Consider the following 23,138-nt stretch of genomic DNA (forward strand, 5'->3'; position numbering starts at 1 on the left):
GAGCCTCCTGCAGTGTTTATGGGGAGTGTTGGTTGTTTCTTAACCTCTTTGTTTGGAAAAAATGTTGAGGAAAAGCTTTTGTAGCTGCTTTGTGGAAAATATTTTCTGTGAGGGTGCTTGAATAATTGTGTAGGGATGTCTGTGCGCAGGTTAGCCGCCATAGAGAGGAGGACATGGAAAAATGGAACAGTTGAGAACTTAAATGAAATGCTCAAATTACCTGCCCTTTCCAGCTGATAAAGGCAGGGACAGTTCAGCGTCGTGCTTCCCGCTGTTCCCACCTGTCTGCAGTAGATCATCCTGGCTTGGGCACTGCATTTCACTGCACACACTGGGTGCAGGTGTGTATGCCGTAGTCTTTTCATCTTGTCTGCTATGAAGGGCAGTCCCAGAGGGTGGCTGTTTAGATAAGTGCCCTGTTTGCTGCCTGCATTTCCCATTTTTTGCTTTGCTGAAGTAGGTTTTATTTCTCTGGATCCAGGAGTCGTGGGGAAGTGCTGACTGTGAAGTCCATTCTTTTTGCAAAGACACAATGTGTCAGTGTAATAAGTGCACGCCATTTTAATGACAATGTTATTGAAACATAGTAAGTAGGAGTCAAATTGTTCTGGGAGATATAAGGTTAAGTTTAGCAAAAAAATGGAGAATCATTCTTTATCAGAGTTGTGAGCTTTTGAACCTGGCTTCCATGTGCAGTATCCAGCTCAGGGCTGAAAGTGAGCCTGACTCATAGAAACATAGAATTGTTTAGATTGGAAAGGATCTTTAAGATCGACTGTCAAACCAGCACTGCCAAGCCCACCATTAGACCATGTCCCCAAGTGCCACATCCACATGTCCTTTAAATACCTCCAGGGATGGTGTCTCTACCACTTCCCTTGGTAGCCTGTTCCAGGGCTTGACAACCCTTTAGGTGAAGAATATTTTCCTAATATTCAGCCTAAACCTCTCCTGGTGCAATTTCAGGCCATCTCCTCTTGTCCTATCACTTGTTACCTGTGAGGAGAGATCAACCCCCACCTTGCTACAGCCTTTCAGCCTATTGTTCTCTGTAGAGAGCGATAAGGTCCCCCCTGAGCCTCCTCTTTTTCCAGCTCCCTTAAGCTGCTCCTCATCAGACTTGTGATCCAGACCCTTCACCAGCTGTGTTGCCCTTCTGTGGACATGCTCCAGCACCAAAATGTCTTTCTTGAAGTGAGAGGCCCAAAACTGAATACAGGATTTGAGGTGTGGCCTCACCAGTGCCAAGCAATGACTCATCAGTAGGTGACTGTGTGCTCTGTGTCTGGAGGGTTCACCTGGTAGATGTGCAGTGGAGGGGTTCCTCTCTGTCACTTCCCTTCCAAATGAAGTGCAAGTGCTTTAACAGGAGTGGGTGTTTGTTGGGTAAGTAGCTGTGTTGCAGATGAAGTTCCTGGTGGGTGCTGTGGAGAGTGCAAGTGTAAATTGTTCCAGCTGTGGTAGCCATGGAGGCTCTTCATCCAGTGAAACTACCTGGTTAACTCTGGTACTGAGAGAGCTGTCTGGTAGTTGGATAAGGACATAATATTGTTGTTCAGCTTGTTATTGAAACATTTCAGACTGGCCATGGAAAAAGTAATTCTGGCCAAGCATTGCTTTTCCCTTATGTTTGATCCCTTGGGCAGTTCAGAGTTGTAGTTGCACCTGTAATGGTAATTTACTTCAATGTAAGGTGTATAAAATATGTTGGTACTGACCTTGGGATAATTTCATAAGGATAAATGGTCATAAGTAAGTGTGAGGCAGTATTTCACAGGTTTTTCAAGTAAGAATATGATTTCCAGGAAACTTAAAAGAAGCAGGTGTGCAGCTGTTGCTGAACTTTCCTCAGACCCAGTCATTTGGCTCCCATAAGCTGCTTTGGAAATCACAGATAACGTCTGAGCTTTCTAAAAATATTGTTTTAAAAATCTTTGTGTAGGATATCATCATTTGTAGTGTTGCAATAGAAAAGTACTTTGTGAGTGGTTTTGTTTCAAGCTTTTTGACTTTTTAATGGTTTGTGGGGAATTTTTCCTTCCTTTTTTCCCCCCATTAAATCTGCAATTAACCACTAAAGAGCCTAGCAATGACAGCATAAAGGCATCTGCCTGGGAAAGTTATGAGAAAAACACCTCTTTATTAGAATAATGTGAACAAGGAATTGAAAGTTTCTAGATTTACTTCAAATGCACTAACTGTCTGAGCCCTGTGTTATTCAGACTGATTTTCAAAGTGGTGTGTCCTTTCAGTCACATTGAGTACTTAAAAGGTAGGACACTAGAATTTTCTTTTCTTTGGTGTGGTGTTACACATACAGTGGATCATACCTGCAGGTCAGGCATTTATAAATCAAAATGGTAAAATTGGAACAGAATCAACTGAAGAGACAAAATGCACCTTTAAAAGCTAGTTAGTTCAGTGAAGACCCCAGGCTGGAAAATCTGGCTCTATGTTTGTCCCACAGCTGTTCTGACACACCTAACCATTACAAACAAACACATCATGGGAAGAAGAGTGGGTTTGGGAGGAATGTTTTGCATGTGTTTATCTGTGGCTGGAAACTCAAGTTGTCACTTTCTTCTGAATTCTTGCAGGTGAAAGTGATGGTAAGGATTTGTTCCTCTCAAGGAGCACATGAAACGTCTGAATCCATGTCCTTCCTAAAGGTAGACCCACGAAAAAAACAAATCACGTTTTATGATCCAGCAGCAAGTGGGCCTTCAAATGCAGGTCACAGAAGAGGTGTTGTTGCTGTCCCAAAGATGTTTGCCTTTGATGCGGTTTTCCCCCAGGATGCTTCACAGGTACTGGAGTCACTCGCATAAACCTCCTGAGTCTTCTCATGGCCACTGCATTTGATTGCCTGAAGAGTTCCTTCTGTTTCTGGGGAACTTTATTTAAATGAGTTGCCTTAGTGCCTGGAAAAAACATGGTAATTAATAGTAGGTAAATTCTTACACTTTTCAGTTTGGTTGAGATGTAAAGTTAAGGAATAATATCTGGGGAGATGGATTTGCTGACTAAATTACCTTCCTTCATTTTCTCTTATTAGAGCAAGACATACAGCCAATTTGAAATTCAGTTTCCATCCATTTGATGGCACTGAAATAAAGTCCTTCCCCACAGCTTTCAATGAGAAATAAACATGTGCTTAATATTAAACTAAATGCTGTTGTTAGGAGCAAAGATAAAGCTAACCCCTTGGGATTGCTGTACTGAAACATTTAGGGAGATTTAATATTCTCTTCACCTTTTCCACTTTGCTTATACTGTGGTTTTGACTGATTAGTTTATCTTGATTGTTGTGCTGATGGTGGTGTATGCCTTTCTTTTGGCCTGCAAAAGAGTATATTTGTACAGTAGTAGCCCCAGCCCTGAAATCTGCTATACAGGAGGGACGGCTGGTCTTTGAGAGGGTTGTGATCTGCAGTGTATTCAGTGAGGTTCTCCTCATGGACACCTGAAGTTTCTTTCTGGGGAAAAAATCTTTGGTTCAGAAAAAAAGATCCTAGAACAACTTTAAAAAGAAGAACAAATTCAACAGTGTATGAAGAACTATGCCAAGTTTGAACTGCTGGAAAGAAAATTAGGGTGAAAAATACCACAAAGCATCCAGGGTGAAAATAGTCTATTAATGTTGAGAAAATATGACAAGATCTCGTTCATAATCCCAAGCTCAGATCTTCTCCTAACGTTCTTAATTTTTTGGGTCCCAGACTATAGATATGAAACTATCTATTAAGTCTAAGTTCTAGCCAAGCACTAAAAAGGGAGAATAACCTCCCCCCCACAGCAGTGCCCAGAGCAATGGTAACCACATCTGTAGGCTGTTTTTAAGATCCTGCATATGTTCAAACAGAGTCTTTGTGAAGAAATATGAAATGGTGATCTCAACATTAGTCCAGAACTGGAAGTGAGTTTTTTTTCTCACCTGCTGCAAGGTGGCTGTCACAGCCTGCTTCTCTGCTGTTTTTGGCACCAGTCCTTCTGGCTGTTGACCCTTGGTTTGGGCTGGCTTTTCAATCCCTTGTGGTGGTCCTGTTGGGTGGCCTGTTGTGGTGTTTCTGGGTAATGTTGACCAGTGCAGCCACTTCTGTGCAGGCGTCATTGCTGGAGGCAAACTTGCTGCCATGCACCTGCAAACAGAGCCTTATCATTTCACTGTAGTTACATATTTACACCAGCCCTCTCCCCTGCCCCCAGTTGCTGTACTTGATAGATCATCGTATTGTGTATTCGAAACCTTCACTGACGTGGATAAACTAGTTTTAACACACTCAAATATTTTAGCAAGTTTTCCTTATTGATGATGATGTTTCCCTTGGAAAAGGAAAATGTGATACTATGAAATCTTATTCAGGGATCTTAATGCATTTCCTTCAGTATGGATGTCTTTTTAATTCCTGTGAGCACTCCTCAGTAGCTTAATTTCAGTGGAGTTGCTACTATTACTGAATAGCCTTGGCTAAGCTATTATACCAGCAGGAAGCCTGGTTGGATAGCATTCAGTCTGCTACATTAGTCATAGAATCAATATTCCAAGAGAATAGGTTTAATAGAATTGAAAACTATTTTAGGCTGTAGTAGCATATTTTATTATTTTTTTTAGATAGCATAGTTACTAAAACAATAGGAATGATGCCATAAAAATGGGGAGAATATTGCGCCTCAAAAATATTGAGTCATTCATTTCATTACAGAAGAATAGTAAAAACCACAGCAGTATATATCTTTTACTTTTTTTGTCTCCAATCTTTCTTTCAGGCTGAGGTATGCTCTGGAACAGTAGCAGAAGTAATCCAGTCTGTTGTGAATGGTGCAGATGGTTGCATATTTTGCTTCGGTCATGTCAAGCTTGGTGAGCTCCCAAATTCGTTACAGTTAATTACTATGTCAGTCTGGTAATTACATGCTGTCAGCTCCTGGAACAATAAACCTGGAGTATATGAATAGATTAGAATTTCTTTTTAATTAGCTTTGCAAACTTATCATGGTTTATTTCTACACCGTGACTGTAAGTTTTAATTTGAAAAGGTAAAATGTAGCATCAGATTAGCTTATTCAAGAGCAGGTTTATGTAGGTGCGTTGTGATGAAAATCAAAAGATCAGAGATGTTTTTAGCATTAATTTGCTGTGGGTCTGACTTACAAAAATTGCAAACCTAATTGAATAAATAGTAATAGATTAATAATTACATACTTTGAATTTTTGCGTCTGTTCTTTGTATGGCATTACATGCAATGTACAGTGGTGATATGAAGAGACACTATCTTGTACAAGAAAGGTAAATTATGTTCATGTTTGTCTTTTCATTCTAGGAAAATCTTTTACCATGATTGGGAAAGATAACTCCACACAAAGCCTTGGTATCATCCCCTGTGCAATTTCTTGGCTCTTCAAATTAATCAATGAACGTAAAGAAAAAACTGGAACTCGTTTCTCTATTAGAGTATCTGCTGTGGAGATCAGTGGCAAAGATGAAAACCTTAAGGATTTGTTAGCTGAAGTAGCCACTGGCAGCCTTCAGGATGGCCAATCTCCCGGGGTTTATCTGAGAGAAGATCCAATATGTGGAACCCAGGTATAATGAATATCACAGCATAGATTTTTTTGAGCCTGACTTTCTTCTACTTTTTATCTCCTGTTATCTGACAACAATTATGACAACTTTTAAGACAGTAAAAGAAATTTATTGCTTTTAATTTATAAACCCTTCTCCCATGGTGTACATATTTGTTTCTTTTAGTGCTCTGGAGATTTAGCCAGTTCGGCAAAAGAATAATAAAAAAATGCCCCTGTGCTAATTAGTCATTTTCTTGTTTATATTCAAGCTTCAAAACCAAAGTGAGCTAAGGGCTCCGACAGCAGAGAAAGCTGCCTTTTTCCTTGATGCTGCAATTGCTGCCAGAAGCACCAGCAAACCTGAATGTGAGGAAGAGGATAGGAGGAATTCACATATGCTCTTTACCCTTCACATATACCAGTATCGCATGGAGAAGAGTGGCAAAGGAGGAAGTATGAATCTTCTTGCCGTATTGTTTATTTTCAAATTATGTGGTCTTGGGTTATTTTTAATAGTAATTTGCAATAAACTTAAAAAGAAAAAATGAAGTGAACTCTCAAGCCAGTTGAGTCACCTTTAACTTCTGTAGCTGTGGCCAATATCTGGTTTCCTCAAAATTGATATTTAATTTGGTCATTATCACATGCTGTATTCATTATTTTCCTCATTTGAATACATCTTGAATACCACGTTTGGCTTGAGTCCATGCAAGAACGTGATGTACAACTGTTTTTCTTCTCTTTGTTTTAGTGTCTGGAGGACGCAGTCGTTTGCATCTCATTGATCTGGGGAGCTGTGAAAAAGTGCTGAGCAAGAGCAGAGATGGAGGAGGTTCTCTGTGTCTATCTCTCTCTGCCCTGGGCAATGTAATTTTGGCCTTAATTAATGGTGCTAAGCATGTGCCATATAAGTAAGTGAATTCTTGTCTGCATTAGCTTAAATTTGTGGCTGGTGTTACCTGAGAAATGAATTGCAATGACAACTTACTCTTTACCTAAAATCAAGTTAAGGGAAATTCTGTCAGAGAGGGGTCTGTCCTCTTTTAAGGTCACTTCTATATTACAGATACATGTATCTATTCATCTACTTGTCCATATATACACACACACAGGTTTCTAAATGTTACAACATAACATGAAATTCTTAGTTACATGGTCAAAAATTATATTTCTATTGGTATACAATGAAGTTGGGTGAAATGTTTGGGATAGTTTGGTTGTTGAAAAAAGCGGAGGGAAAATGGCCAAGATGTTTTCTTTCTATCTCTTCTTTGTTTCCTGGATTTGGAATTGTGGCTGATCTCAGCCAGCTGGACATCAGTGAACAATTTAACCACAATTTCATAGGATTTTCTCTTCTTTTTCCAAAGATAAAACTTGTATTGAAATTTCAGAAAATATTTGAGAGTTTATCAAGTATGGTCACAAAGGTTGTTATTTCTGTTTGTCTTTTTGAATGATACATCTTTTCAGTCAAAAAAAAAGAAGACCACCACGTTGCACATTTGTACACACCTGTGGGGAGCCCAGCTGAAAGACAACAGCCACACTGGTGATACCCTTACCAGAACTTGGCCTTCAGTCCTTAAATTTAATTGCTGCTTGTCTTCATGCATTATAACTTTGTGCTGTTGTTATCAATCATGTCATTTCACATATTTATCTAGTGATGTATCTCAAACAGGTGTTGTCTCTTTCTGTATTAGGCAGAAAGATATTTTCCTCGGGCTAGTTGCTAGGTTTGTGTGTGGAATGGAAGATGGATGGGTTAGAGTAGGGAAACAGATCTTTGTTGCCTACCATGGTTTAGTGAGCAGACATGACGTTGGTTCCCTCATGTTGGACCATCTCAGAGGGGCAGTAGGAAACAGCTCCGGGGAATCCTGGAGACAGATGGCTTGGAGACCAGTGGAGGACAAAATGTCACCTCTCTTGTCAGCTTTACTGTCCACAGTGGAGGATTTGCATCACCAGGAAAGCCTTCTGTTTCTCTTTGCTGTGTCAGAGCACACCACAGGTGGTAGAATGGAAAATAGATTGGTTGGGGTAACACTTACAATATATTTCTGGTTTCTAACATTGCTGTATTTGTTTAGAAATTTCTTAACATTTCTCTTGACTTAGTTTTTTCTTACTATCAAAATTGTTTGCATAGAGCTCATAGAGTGCAACTATTCTGGTACTAAGTCTGTTCAGCTAAAAATACAGCACTCATGACTTGTTTTGGGTAGTATGAGCTAAACCTGAACTAACAGTTATCAGTCAGTTGTTTTACAATTTTCTAAGTAACAAAGAAAATGACATGATAATTTAAATACACAGGCAGATAAATTAAAATGTTGGTATCTTTGTATGTGTACATTTAGGCACATTTGAAGAGCAGTCAATAACAGGAACATATTTCTTATCTACATGTAGCATACATGCATGTATCCTATGGAAGTTAAAGCATGGTTTGTAGTGTAAAATTCTGCAGAACAAGACTGTGATTTCTTTAGGTCATTCTAGCATTCTCATTTGTTGCACAGGGACAACAAGTTAACAATGTTGTTGAGGGAATCACTTGGGAACATCAACTGCAGAACTACTATGATTGCACATATTTCTGACTCCCCAGCCAATTATGCAGAAACTCTCACCACCATTCAGCTTGCATCACGAATCCACCGAATGAGAAAGAAGAAATCCAAGGTTGGTTCACAAACAAGCAGAAATTAATTCATTTGAAAATGAGTTTTCCTAACCTCTTGGTAGGGGAACATGGGATTTCTCGATGGTAAGAAGTAATACAAAATGCATAAAAGCTCAGGAGAGGAACTGACAAATGACTTGGCACTGAGCCATCATCTTGCCCCCAATCCTTAATCCTGAAATTCCCTTCTTTTTGTTTCAAACACGTATTCTTTCTTTGCCTACATGTGGAACTATTTCGAAAGCTTCTATTTGTATTAATTGAAAACCAATAAGGAAGGAACAGAAAACTGTTGGGGAGAAAGACAATGCACAATATTTAATGTAAATTATCTGAAAAGGTGTGATTGTTATATTACTCCTAATACAGTAAAATCTATGTAGCATGACCTTGTTATTTTAATTCACCCTCCACTATAATTTTATTTTCCCACTAGATGTAGTGTGATAGTATACACAAAGCACGAAGTATATAGCAAACTTGACCTTTTGATCAATTACATGTACAAATATATACTTATTTATCAGTTAATATTAATAACTTTTCCTGTGTTCATCATTTGCAGTATGCATCCAGCTCCTCTGGAGGAGAGAGTTCATGTGAAGAAGGACATGTCCGGAGACCGCCCCATTTGCGACCATTCCACCCACGAACTGTTGCCCTTGACCCTGACCTTCCTGTCCTGAATATCTCCAGTGATCCCGATTATTCCTCCAGCAGTGAACAGTCTTGTGATACTGTCATATATGTTGGTCCCAATGGGGCAGCTTTGTCTGACAGGGAATTGACAGATAATGAAGGTCCTCCAGACTTTGTTCCCATAATCCCGTCCCTAAATAAGAAAAGAAATAAAGACAATTCTGCTATTGGTAGGAGTTCTGACAAGGACCATTTTAAATGCAACACTTTTGCTGAACTGCAAGAAAGGTTAGAGTGCATTGATGGAAGTGAGGAGCCCATGAAATTTGCTTGTGGAGAAATCTCTGTTGGGTCCAGTTGTAGTCCTGTTCCTGGAGGTACAGAAAACGCCCAGTCTAAGCTGATAAAGGAAAAAATATCCTCTCCTTCTGGAGGATTTAAGAAACCAATTCCACAAGAAGCTGCATCTCCCAAAAAAGGACATAACCTTCCTTTCCAGGCTGTTGTACCAAGGGGTGGCAATGGCAACTGTCAAGAAAATAGCACACCTCATTTGAAAGCAGAGGTTTCCAAGCTGCAGAGCAGAGCTGACAACAAAATAATAGACTCCATACTGGAGGGAGAGAGAGAGACAATCACTGAATCCCTGCAGTCCTCAAAGTGCACCCCTTCAAGGAATCCAGAGCAGAATAAGGCCCCAGCTGAATGTGTCATTAGGGAAAAGTCCTCGTACATGAAGAGACCCTTGCCAAGCCCAGCACCTCCCCCTCCACAGCAGAGAGAGCACTCACTGGGCTCCAAAGCTGAGAATTTGGAGCTGGACAATAGCAATGCAGTTCGGACTCCTCCTGTGGGAATGAGCAAACAGATGGGAAACAACCCTGAGCAAAACCCTGTAGGAAGCACATTCCTGGTTGGTAGCAACACCCAGAATCAGTCAGGTGCCATAGAGGTACACAGCTTCAGGTCAGCCTTCAGAGGGAAGTGTTTTGATCGGGATATACTGACCACCACAGTGACTTTGCAGCAGCCTGTTGAGCTGAATGGAGAGGATGAGCTTGTTTTCACAGTGGTGGAAGAGCTGTCTATTAGTGGAATTATGGATAATGGAAGACCTTCCAGTATCATTAGCTTTAACAGTGACTGTTCCCTTCAAGCCCTTGCATCGGGTTCGAGGCCGGTCAGTATTATCAGCAGCATAAATGATGAGTTTGATGCTTATACCTCACAGGAGACTTCTACTGGTGTAAATATTGATATTGTTGTGCCCTTTGCTAAGGATCCCTTTACCAGCAGCAGACGTTCCTCCATCAGTTCATGGCTTAGTGAAGTCAGCATCTGTACAGTTGAAAGTGATGGAGCTCAGTCTAGTGACAGTTTTGTCGCACAATCATCTTACGGCTGTAATAAGTCCGAGGAACCCTTCAACTTGGATTCATCCCATTTATGTGTCCCCCTGAAAAGCGCTCTGAATGACAGTGGATTTTGCTTCTCTGAACTGGAGAGTGAGAGCTTGAGTTCCAGCAAGCTGTCCTCAGGCATCAGCAAAAGCCCTCAAACCTCTGAAACTACCAAAGCATCTCAGATAAAAAGTGCTTTTTGTGTCACTGATCAGCCCGTAAAAATTAAATTTAGTAATTCTCGTGATATACCTGTGATAGAAACAATACATTCTAGTCTTCCTAGGAAAACAAAAACTACCTCTTCTCCAATCCACAATAATACTGTCCTCAGCTATAAAGAGCTACAGAATCCACATGGCATATTTGAAGATCCTTGGCTGTTACGCACCGATTATCAGCTGGAAGCAAAACCTGCGGACTCACTGCTGTCTCCAAAATCTCACACGTTTGGTACTGAGAAGCAGCCAGAAAAAGCTGCCCAGTATTTTGGCACAGCATCCAGGCCAGCGAAGTCACAGACTATGCTTGCCTGTTCGCAGAGGGTTGTGGATGGCTGCGAAATGGCCTGCAAATCCTCCAGCGGAGCTGCAAAGAAGTCAGAAGTTGTGATGAAGATGCCACAGCTGAAGAGAGGAGCCACCACACTTGGAGTGGTGCCGGTGTCGCACGCTAACAGTACTTTGCCAGAGTCTGTGACCCGAGGGAATTCGGATGCTCCCTTGGCCACTGGCAGCTTGAAATCGTCACTGGGAAAGAAAAATGCACCACAGAAATCAACCATGTTGCCCAGACCAGGTGGGCCAACACCTCCAACGCCTCCTGTACGCAAGTCGAGCCTGGAGCAGAAACCTGTCGGTCTGGGTAATGGTGGGGGGAAAGTCTCTGGCCTGGACTTCGCCAGAGCTCCCACGCCAAAGGCTGAAGATGAAGCAGATTTACGGTTCAAAGCTGGGTCTTACTTTAGCGAAAGTGCCAGCAGCAAAATGAACCTGAAGGGTGACCACTCCTTGCCCAAGATGACGTCCAGCTTAAAGGTGAAGACATCAAAGAGTGAGACTGTACACCGATATGGGAGCCACATGTCTCTGGAGAGGTGCGACAGCCTGACATCGGTTGGATCCAAAGCAAGTGTGGTGAGGGAGAGCGGGAGCACCGGCAACAGCCGGGCAGGGCGCTCTGTCCCCAGGTTGGGGGTCCCCCCTGCAGCTTCCAGTGTGGGTTTACCACTGCCCTTCGCTGGCCCTGCACCGGGTAAAAACAGCCAGGCAAAACCTGCAGCTAACCAGAAGGTGCAAGCCAATGGGAATAAAAATCGGGGCCTCTCTGCCAGTGGGTCAAAATCTCTCAGCTCCTCTGTGAAGTCCCTGGCACAGCCTGCAGGGAAGAGCTCTGGCATGGCCCCTGGTGGGAAGGCAGCCCCCCGTTCTGTGCAGCCTGTCAGTGGCAAACCTGGCCGAGGGACCATCATGGGGACCAAGCAGGCCATGAGGGCAGCCAACAGCCGTGTGAACGAGCTGGTGTCAGGTGGCTCTGCCAAGGCGGGCCACTTCCGAGGCTCCACCGACTCCGACAGTGGCAATGACAGTGGCATTAACCTCAGCGATGAGAAGTCACAAATCCCAGTTCTGCCGTCCCCATACAGCAAGATCACAGCGCCGCGGCGGCCTCAGCGCTACAGCAGCGGGCATGGCAGCGACAACAGCAGTGTCCTAAGTGGGGAGCTGCCCCCAGCCATGGGGAGGACAGCTCTGTTCTACCACAGTGGGGGCAGCAGCGGCTACGAGAGCATGATTCGGGACAGTGAGGCCACCGGCAGTGCCTCCTCGGCACACGACTCCATGAGCGAGAGCGGGATGTCATCGCCGGGTCGGATGAGGAGCCTTAAATCCCCCAAGAAACGATCAACAGGTAAGAAATAAAGGGGCAGGTGTCCAGGTGTGTCCACTGGTGCTCCGCTGCATCCCTGGGGATGGAAGCATTTCGTGGCATCTCTGACAGAGAGGGAGAGGAGGTTTGGAGGGATCTCAAAGCAGGGAGGTGGACTGACTGCATGTGCCTGTGTGTGCATGTGTATTGCTGTGACAGCAGCTACTTGTCATTTATTTCACTTCAAAGCTGCAGGTGTGAGACAGGTGCTGTGGTGGAGAGGGCAGGAGAGGTGCAGGGTGCCCCGGGGTGCCGGCAGCCTCCCTACGAGGGAGGAGGCAGCAGATGGCCCCTGGCAGATGGAGGATATTCCTTCCTCCCTTGGCAGGGCCGGCAGTGAGCACAGCACCAGGGTGGCCCAAAACAGGAGGATGTTATGGGTGTGTTGGTAAAAGTGAGGGTGCTGGGTGAGTGCTGATGAGTTTTTGTGAGGATCAAGTAAGTGATCCTGGAAGACTGCTGAAAGAAGGGCAGTGAGGAAAGGAGGAGCTCTGCTGCTAGGCATCTGTGAGGGAATGTCAGTGAGAGGGCTGGGACTGTAGTTTGGAAACAAAGGAAAGGCCTGGAGGGGAGAAGAGTGTTTGTGAATTAATGAGGATTGCTGAATGTGCATTAGATTACCCAAAGATAAGGCTTAGGGGCAGAGCATTAGGGTGTGTACATAAGATGCAGTGACTCTTAGGTTAATGCTACCAGCTAATTGTAAAATTATTGTACTGCATGATAATAGTACTTATATAAAGAAATTTTAGTGCGTATGTGTGGACACTGTAAGCAGTAGGAAACTACTGACAGCTAGTAGCTGAGAAGAGGCTGCTATGGCTCACCTTCTGTGTCTGACCACAGCTTGCAAAGGTGGGCGTTTGAGAACCAGATCCCCTTTCCTTCTCTCTGGTGCCTTTCCTTATTGCTTTTGCAGGTGGTGCTCATGTAAGTGTTGTTGTAGTCGAATGTATTTGTAGCCATCTTCAAAATCAGGCTCCTATAACTGCTGTTACAGTATTCATTTTTACTGATCTAGATTGAGGTCCTATGGTATTGTAAAGAATCTGTGGCAATTGGTGCCGTGTAGCTGATAACCAACAGCCTCCTTTAGCAACCTGAGCATATGAACTGTAGGAAACATAATAGAACTAATATCAGCAATGCACTGAATCTGAACGTTTGGTTGGAAAGCGGTGATTATTACAGTCCCTGTAGGTACTGCTCAGTTCTGGCAGTAAAACCAAATGAGTGAAGCTGATGTAGGATCTCATGGTGCTTTCTGGTCAAGGCTACTGAGTTGCTTCATCAGGTGATAAATCATTCTGGAAACTTAGTGCAACGTTTGCTGCAGTTCTCTTTCCATAGCATATCAACCTCTTAAACCTTTCCAGCAAATCAATATTAACAGCTGTATGAGTTGCACACATGTTGGGAAGGCATTACCCACTGATGGATTTGTATTTGGTTTTGCCCCAGGAAGTGCTTATAAGGTCTTTAAAAATGACAAACTATTTCTTTTTCCAACTGTAATTGCTCTATATCAGTAAATTATGTATTACTTTTTTTGGAGTGCTGTAGACTTTAAGAAAGTAGTGTGTTTTATACATGAAATGAGGTTTGCTAGGATGTGCATCACATATTTCTTATGAGAAATGTTTGCTTCAGACCCTTTATTATCCTAAAATAATTGTAATCTTTGCACATTATTAGAGGTTCTTGGAGTAGCTTCTGTTGCTCCAAACTGTGTTGGAGTCCTGCAGTCTCTGGATTTAAGGACAGATCCTACCCCCATATATGTCACTGAAAACCTTGTTCCCTTATCCTTTAACTTCATCCTTGGAGAAATGATGATGACCCTGGCTTGTACAGTGGAAGGATATGAAGTTTTCTGGCTTATTGCATGTGTTTGGTTTTATCTGTTTGGTGTCCTCTTCAGAGGACCAAAGTGGTTACAGGATCAGAGTTACAGTCTGTGGTTTCATCTGACAGGATGATAGTGGTGTTTCAGGTTAAAAGGATTAGTGTGTGAGAATGGTGAACAGTTGTGTTGTAGAGGTAGAATCAAGTCTTCCCCTTTTGAAAACATTCCTGTTTTGTTCTTGTTACTTAGAAATTACCAAGGATGAAATTAAGAATGAGGGATGTTTTTCTTAAGAGTGTATAAACCAGGTAGCTCTTCAAGTATCAGTGGCCATGTGTTGCTTTGGGAGTACCTGCTGGAATTTTGTCTTCTTTTCATGTTGAAGTTCGTGACAGGGCTTACCTGACAGCCTTAACTTGCGCTTACCTCTCCTGCAGGCGTCTCAGTCCAGAAGTTATTTTGGCAGCACTGTACTCTGAGCAGTGCTGTCTCTTCTGTTGATATGCTCCCTTTTGTAAGAGCAGAAGAAGTAAGATGCCTTACCCCTGAGTTAATTTTTTAATTAAGAGGAAGAAGTGCTAAATTTATTGTCACCAGTCACCAAAAAACTGCTTATACTTACTGCTACTGCGTTGTTTCAGCTTGTTTCTGGTGGCCTTCAGCCCTCCCTTACCTAGGGATTGGACTGCAACCTTGTTAATGTGCCCTGACCAGCTCTGTGCATGTTCTCATCCTTGGCACATATTTTGTAAAGGTCAGCCTTTTACAGAATGAAGAGAGACTTATAATCACAAAAAAATACTAGACACCAAAGTGCTAACTCTTGTAATCAAAAGTATCAGCATTTTTGAAGGACATAACTCAGTCTCTGCTTCATGAAACCTGAACCCTAGCAGACACATCAATGGTAGCATTTTTCTTGGTGTGATGTTTCTTGGTAAATCTGGGAGCACCCTTATTGAGGGCTGCCAGAAGTAGTGAGTTTTGTCATGCACTGACCACCTGAGTGCTGCTGTAAAGGGGTCATACATCTCAATATTAGAGGTGGCTGAAGTTGCAGATTGGTTGGTTGATGCCTTCTGAATGCCTCTCAATCCCACAAAGTCACTGATAACTGGTGGTATTTAGCACTCGAAAATATCAGTAGTAGTTCTGGAGGGAACTGTTTGGTCTTTGCAAAGAGGTAGTACAATAAGAAGGATCTTAGCCTCGCTTGGCTTTAACTGGAGGAGCAGGAGATTTCCAGATACATCTGCCAATATCAGTATCGGATTACTCACCATCTCATTGCCTTTGCAAGGTAATGAATACCACTGTAGTCCACCAAAGAAAAATCAATCCAGGCAAAATATTTTTGTGAGGAGAGAATATAGAACTGGTGTTCAGACATCTGCTTTGGGAGAGGAACTGCTGTTACTCCCATCTGTGAACCAAGTGAGACATACTTTGTCAAGGCAGTAACTCAATTAGCAGCCTGAGGGGATTTTACTAAAAGGAAAAGATCAAGAAAAGCGTTTCTTCCTGAGTATTCTGAGAACCTAGATCTTTCTTTAATTGACTGCAGTACATTCTGCAGTGTGTTAAGTCTCTTAGAGTCTGAGGAATGCTTGTTTTCTGTATTTTAGGTCTCCAGCGTCGTAGACTGATTCCTGCTCCATTGCCAGATGCTGCCTCCCTAGGAAGAAAACCCAGTGTCACTGGCCAGTGGGTTGATCTGCCACCTTTGCCAGGCACTTTAAAAGAGCCATTTGAAATTAAAGTTTATGAGATTGATGATGTGGAACGATTACAGCGGCACCGACAAGAGGAAACTGAGGTCAGCACATATTTTACAACAACTGTAGACAAGTTAAATTACAATATACAGACAGAGTCCTTGCTTGAATTCTGGAATGGTGTTCAGGAAATTGATTGCAATTAAAGTACTATAATTATTAATTTTACAATTCATATGTTGGGGTACTCTTAACACAGAAAATGAAAATGATTACTGTCTAAAATTAATTGTGTCTAACATGACTGATGGTGTAAATGGAAGTTACCAATGAATACATTATGAGAAGACTTCATAATCTTAGCCTGACTGATGAAACCTTACAGGCTCCCTCAGCGAAAGGGTCATTAACTCTTTATGTAGATGACAGAATTCTATTAGATGAGGGATACATGGAGTTGAATTTACTTGTAATTGGAAAACACTTCAGCTAATTCTATTTTGGAGACCAGAATTCTATGTTCTACTGATGCCTTTTTCCCATTTTTTTCATAATAGCCTTTCCAGGATGTTGAGAAGGTAGGAATACTTTTAAGAAAATAAGAATTCATCTGTTTTAGTATTAACTGTAACTCTAACATTATCATTAGACTGTGTTTATAATTTTCACTGCTGGAAAAAATATTTATCTACAATCAGTAGTAATTTCATAATGTATTAAGAGATGTTTGCCAATTCAGAGAACTGAACAAATGCTCAAGTGATGTAGCTTGCTAATCCTCTACATTAGAATCTATTAATGTAAACTTCAAATAAAAAGACCCCCCAAAAGGATAAAAACCACACCAACCCCACAACCAAACAAAGCAACCCACCTGCTAACTCTTACAAGTAATAAGCTTGTGTCAGACTGTTGAAAGTCAGCTTACAACAGGAAAATTCATGGAATGGTCTTTTCTGTGTCTTAAAAGGGTCTGATGTATTTCCATACCAAGCTGAAGATACTAGAAAGGCGCCAGCAGCGAATCAGAGAAATAAAGGCAAAGCATGAATTTTTGAAGGAAGAGTTGGAAGAGACAAAGTGCAGGTTGATGATGGATCCAAATAAGTGGAAAGAAGACTGTAAGTATTTTGTAAAAGTGGGTATGATCAGCATCTAACAGATTTTCAACATGTCAACAGTCCCACTGAAAAACCTGAGCACCTGCTAAGATATTTTGCTGAATCAAACCCTAAAATAATCTGTGACTCAGTCTGTGTTTCTTTAATATGGGATTTGAAAAAAACCACCATCCAAACCAACCAGAAGAGAACATCAAAGTGGTGCAGAGACATACTGTGATGCTTGTTAATATTAAATATTTATATGTCCATGTTATAGCTGGGAAACTGAGACATGAGATTTGCTCACAGACTGAGTGCTCTGTTTAACTGGAGTCTCGAGGTAGAGTTTTGCATCTGCTAAACAAAGTGAGGAAAAAAAATCCGAGTTCGAGGAAAAATTAAATTTTACTTTACATTATTGTCTCCCTTGTGATAGAATAATGTTTTACGATGAGCTGTTTCTCTTACTCAGTAATTTTTTTGTCTGGCAGTTGAGGTGGATCCTGATCTTGACAAGGAGTCACAGGAGTATCTGGAGGCACTGGAACAAGTGACAGAAGAACTGGAGCAGTGTGTTAATCTGTGCAAGTCACATATCATGATAGTGACGTGTTTCGATATTGGAATAACAGATGCGCAAGATGGAGTAAGGGAAGTGGAGGTTTGAAGAGAGGTTTTTCAAGGGACTGAAGGAAGTGAAGCTGGGTCGTCTGACATGAAGAAGTAAAGAGATAAAGTAGCTGGGAAGTGAAGGAGGAAAGGTGAAGACTAAAAAGCAACAATGAATGTTGTAAGAGAAAGAAACAGCTGAGGGATGGGAATGTTCATAAATCATTTGGTGCCTCAATGTGACCTGAGCTGTACAAAGATAAAAGTAGGATCAAATATTGCTTCTACCAGAGGGAAGTGAAAAAATTTAGTACAAACCGTGATGTTAATTAACAAACAAACATACAATGGAAGTGCCTTTAAAGTTCATTTGGTTTTTCATTTTTGTATTTGGTGCTAGAATTAAAGCCAGCAAACCTAAGCAGACCACAAAATGTATTCCTACGAAATATTTTATACTGTATAGTGTATTTATGACTATATGTAAAAAACAAACAACATTGTAGCAAAAGCAATAAGTAAATTATGTTTTCATACCTGAACTTGCCTTCTTGTTTCATAGAAAAGCTGTTTTATGTAGCAGAATTAAAATTGTATTATAATTGTTTTCTTGGTTAGGGTTCAAGATATTTTTATGAACATTTATCTATTGAAAAGGAGTATTATGGCATTTTGAGATGATTGTTTTACCTTCAGGTTTTGTATTATTACTTTTTCAGATCAAAATAAATGTTTGTTTTCCATTTTATATATACATATATAGATATATATTAACTGCTTACCTACTTCCTTGGTTACTAACCTCACTTTTCACAGACCTGGTCTTTTTGGAGTCGTAAACTTAATGTGAGGAAGTCTACAGAGGGCACTGTGGTTTGTTTTGGTTTTCTTTTTTCCTCTCTGACTGCAGGAATTGAGAATTATGTTTATTACCAAAACCATAAAACAAACAAAAAAAAAGGAGCAAAAAGTTTTTGTAAATGTTAAGTTAGGTCCATATTTTTATATAGTTTTGACTATAAATATAGCATTTGCATTTTGAACTTTTAAGACAAATAGTATATCTTTTTACAGTTTTTCTAAGGAAGGCAAACCCTCAGGATCAAGTTTATACATGCTGCATGAGATTTGTGCTTTTTTGAAGGAGGCCACTTAAGTGTGGAAACTATTGATAAATTGTTGCCAAACAAATACTTTTGGAAAGGTTTAATAGTGTATGTAATACCACATTTCATAATGAATCATATTTTCTAATCATCTTCCTTTTTATGGTTTTTTCAAATCCTTTGTATAAATATGTATTATAACAGCTTGCTTCAGTTTTTATCTGTGAATAAAAGATACATCTATTGTTATGAGTGCTTTTTGCTATATGTGTGATTTTAATGTTCATAAGAGAGAGGATGGCCTGTGGTACACTGTATTAAATGTCATATTACATTGTCTCTTTGCCCAAGAGATATATAAGTGGGAACAGAGTCATCATAAACCAATCAGGAAAGAGACGAAACACCAAAGGGTAAAATAAATAGTGATGATAATACTTATAATCTCTTAGCACTTTATAGTTTACAGAACAAAGACCTGTGACTCACATACTTGTTTTCCCTGATGAGAAAAAGCAATTAAAAATGGGTCTAAAACCACAAGAAAACTAGGAACTGGAATCAACCCCTGAGCCCCTTAGGTCCACCATGGCAAACAACTACATTCATTTCTCTCTGACACTGCTGTGTCAGACAGTAGCTGTGCCTGGTCCTCAACTCCCTGATGCTGGCTGGAGCCACTCCAGGCAGGGTTAATATAAAGCTGATGCTTCTAATGACATCATCTCCAGTGATTTTTTTTTTGCAGCCATTTAGCCCAATGCCTCATAATGTGTGAAATTTCCCCCTCCCTCTTTTTCTCTCCTTACGTAGCCCTAACAGCATGGCATCTATGCGCTGAGTTTTCTTACCATCACAAAAGGCCTGGGAGGCGGGTTAAATTCCCTCTCCTCATACTGCAGCTGGAGAAGTGGGACAGTCAGAGCAAGAGTTTGATGCTTAAATATCTTTGTGACTTTGTATGGGTTACAAAGGGTATCCAAAGATTTATCCCTGGAAAAAGGTGCATCATGTTTACTTACTAACATTTGGCACTGTGTCAGGTTGTATGCAAAGGAAGATGGCATCTAGAATTTCTTGAGGATCTCCCTCCTGATACCCTTAAATACCAGATATATTTATTAACTTGTAAATCCCAGCTATATTTACTTTCTGTGTGCAGAAAGTCGCAGTTCTTCCAAAGATAGAATCAAAGCCATGTAGTAATTCAGTTGTGGGTTTTTTCAGAGCAAGGATCAGATAAATAAATACAACCAAAATAAAAAAAGGAGCACCATGCCGAGGAACAAGTATTTATTAGCAAAAGGGAAAACCTCCACAAACATGTGGGCAAAAGGAGAATGTATTCATGAGGAGCTCTGCTCCTGGTGTTATGTTCTGCACTGGTGCCATTACACTGTCCTCTGGAGATGCATATTTTAATGGTGCTGTAGCAGGATGAGTTGACCTGTGGTGCCTCCAAGCCCTGGGTGCACAGTCTTTTTCAAGCCAACCTGTAATGCCCTTTTGAATGGACACAAGAGGTTTTGTTTCCTTTATTTATTTGCCAGGCATTTTATCCTCTCCTTGGAGGTCTTCATTGTTTCTCCCCCACCCTTGCAGTATTACCCTCCGAAATAAAAATCAAGCTACTAATCATCCATCCCAATTTTCATAAACCTGATAATTTGTTTTAATATTCCCCTATATAGTGTTTTCTGATCAGACTTGCATCCTTTGATACTTTCTCCTTAATTTCTAACTATGGTTATGTTTGCCGCAAAGAAGCAAATGAGACGTTTCAGGGCTGCTTAGTTCCATGTCAACATGGCAATAGCATGCATATTAAATGCATTTAGCCTCTGGCTTGGTGACAAAAAACAAGCCTGAGATGCAAAATGAGGTGAGGCACTGATGGATGAAATACAGAGTTTTCCCTATGCAAATACTGTTCTTTTTGGTAGTTGTTGATAGTAAATTATCTTTCGTATCTCAAGGCCTCAGGAAATATTCCTTCCTTTTAGGTTACTTTTGCAGTTCTGTCTGGTTAGAACTTATACAAATATATACGTAGCTTATTATTCAAGTCTATTTTGCAAAAGGCTTAATTATATCAGATTTTAATGATAATTGCTAAATTAGGCTGGATGCTTTATTTCGTTCCTTGTCTATTGAAATTTAATGATTTAAAACAGCCATTAAATTGCACGCTTAAAGACCTGATCATGTTGAGCTTGTTATGGTATCATATAAAACTTTAGAAACCCACTGGCTTTGGAGAATTGCCTGAATAACTTTTGAAAGGGATAGTTCACACTAGAATTCTTTCTCCCTTGCTTGCAGTTCTTCCCATTAAATCCCTCACTTTCTCCTTGCTGGTGCAACCCTTTCTAAGTCCCTTGATGTCCCAGTTTACCAAACAGCTCACATCATGCTTATTTCCCAAAAAGAGGAAAGAAATGTATTGACAGCTGCAGGGTTTTTTTAACCAATGCAATGGTGACTCAGAGCTTAAAAATTAAATTTCAGGGACACAAATTCCCTTTTCTTTAAACCCCACCTCTCACCAGGTTTCACAAACCAGGAGGCCAGAGGTGAGCTTGCCTGTGTGTGAGGAAAGAGGAGAGGAGAAGTCCTCACATGGTCAGGCATGTTTCAGGAGGAGATGAAGTATGGACTGGAACAGAAATCAAGTGAGAAAGGAGGACTCTTATGGGGTGACCACCTCAAGAAAGTGAGGAGAAACTTCTGAACATGGCTTCCATGCTTACTTTTGCCTTTTCCCACCCAATGGTCATGGTTCAATACGTAAAACTACTCCTGGGAGATGGGATTTCAACTCACTTGTCAGGATTTGCAAGTTGGATGGATGTGTTAGAGGAGTCAATAACCACTTCTGTAAGCTCTGCTAACCGCATACTGAGCCGTGTACATCGGTGGGGACATTGGTACATTGCCAAAAGTGTTGGCAATTGTAGTTACTACTAACATAGATTCCCTATAGAGAAATCAAATGCTTTGTAGACAAAAATTTGTTTAAGTTATGTGTCAAGCCTTTTTCCATACAGTGCTTCTGGTCTAACCAGTTCCAGCTAAGGCAGTTCTAGGACACTGTAACTGCGGTATTGAAACATCAGTACTAAAAGAGAATGCAATAGAAATATGAGATTATTTGTTCTTTTCTCAGCATACAGAAAGTGTTTCATTTATTTCTATTTCAAGGTACCCATGTATTCTGTTTCTAGTTATAAACACGTTTTCCAATCACTTGCATTTTATTTTTAAACTTATGTGTGGAACATAACTCCAGAGGCAGCTGTTGTATAGTGTGGCTATAGGCAGGGTTTCAGGCAAAAATGTTAGCTACAAGATGACCTCTGTATCAGATGTCCAAGCTGGTAAAAGTGGACACAAATAAAAAATGGTGCCACATTTGGGCCCCAGTTCACTAGAGCACTTAGGCACCTGTTTAAGCAAGCAAGTAAGTCTGGTTTGTATCCAGCAAAACACTCCAATTTTGGCTTATATCCCATTGACTTGGATTTTTTTTGCTCCAGGGCTTCAGATGGTGTAAATTGCTTTAGCAGTGGTTCAGCAGAGCTACATTGACATTCACTAGATGAAAATTCTGCTAAAAATATTTTACTTATCAGAGGCATTTAGGAGAAAGGAAAGAATAGTTCTCTTGATGTACAATGATATCACATGTGTAAATTAGAAAGCAGAAACTGCCTCCCAGGCTACTCCTGTATGTAGCATCTCATGGCTTCATGCAGAATTTGACTTGCAGAAATATGTTTGTGAAATACATAGAATAAGATATGACCCCTGACAGTGGAGGTGTTCGGGGAGATTTATTATCAGACCTGAGGGGAAGTGCCTGATGACGGGGTGTGTTTGGCACGACAGTAACCTTACAGCAGCTTACAGAGGAGCCCATTGCTTCACTCATAATTTCCCTTCCCAAGAGCCTCCCCACAAGAGAGGGTGGGTGGGACAGCTGAAGGATGGTGGCAAAATGAGAGGAATATTTCAGAGCAGCCAATGCAGGGACTCTGGGTGATGCATTCTTCCCATGTGACCTGTTTTTACCTTGTTTTTATGTCTTTTGCTTCTGACCGTTGCTTTCAGCTTGAGACAGGTCATTCCTGGGTATGGCTACATATTCCTGTAACCCCCACATGAGAGGGAAGGGCAAGTGTCCCTTGACTACGTCTCACTGTGGGATGGACAGTAAACAGATATTCTTACAGCATACACAAATAACATTTCTGCCATCTCTCCACTGCATCAACACTTCTTCAGTAGCATAATTCACTTGCCGCACTTCTGTATGAATATATTCTATTGAGAATAGGACCTTTCAAATCTTGGTGGTAAGAAGGTCTTTCTGAGACAGTTTTTGTTTGTTTGATTTGTCTTCCAAGTGGACAGTCCAGGCCCTGGAATGAACAAGTACAGCTTTATTCTAGTAAGGTTTTGCTTCATCTATTTCTTTAGTGTAAACATTTCCATAGAAGCCTCCTATGAGGTGGGGTAAAGGAAGGCAGTAAT

The 23,138-nt window shown here is 41.0% G+C and overlaps 1 protein-coding gene across 1 annotated transcript in view; it reads left to right on the forward strand.

The window, feature by feature from the left end:
* The window catches only part of KIF26A (kinesin family member 26A), a 99,859-nt gene extending 81,005 nt beyond the window's left edge, over positions 1–18,854 (forward strand). The window contains exons 6-16 of the mRNA XM_027674086.1: positions 2,598–2,807; positions 4,768–4,861; positions 5,323–5,585; positions 5,836–6,019; positions 6,318–6,477; positions 8,095–8,257; positions 8,824–12,208; positions 15,698–15,888; positions 16,345–16,365; positions 16,758–16,908; positions 17,382–18,854. Of these exons, the coding sequence (XP_027529887.1) occupies positions 2,598–2,807; positions 4,768–4,861; positions 5,323–5,585; positions 5,836–6,019; positions 6,318–6,477; positions 8,095–8,257; positions 8,824–12,208; positions 15,698–15,888; positions 16,345–16,365; positions 16,758–16,908; positions 17,382–17,557 (4,998 nt within the window). The 3' untranslated portion in view covers positions 17,558–18,854. The remainder of the gene's footprint in view (positions 1–2,597; positions 2,808–4,767; positions 4,862–5,322; positions 5,586–5,835; positions 6,020–6,317; positions 6,478–8,094; positions 8,258–8,823; positions 12,209–15,697; positions 15,889–16,344; positions 16,366–16,757; positions 16,909–17,381) is intronic.
* Positions 18,855–23,138: the final 4,284 nt, after the last annotated feature.

Source organism: Neopelma chrysocephalum, unplaced genomic scaffold, assembly GCF_003984885.1.
Source record: "Neopelma chrysocephalum unplaced genomic scaffold, ASM398488v2 Primary Assembly neopelma1_24, whole genome shotgun sequence".
NCBI classification, from domain to species: domain Eukaryota; kingdom Metazoa; phylum Chordata; class Aves; order Passeriformes; family Pipridae; genus Neopelma; species Neopelma chrysocephalum.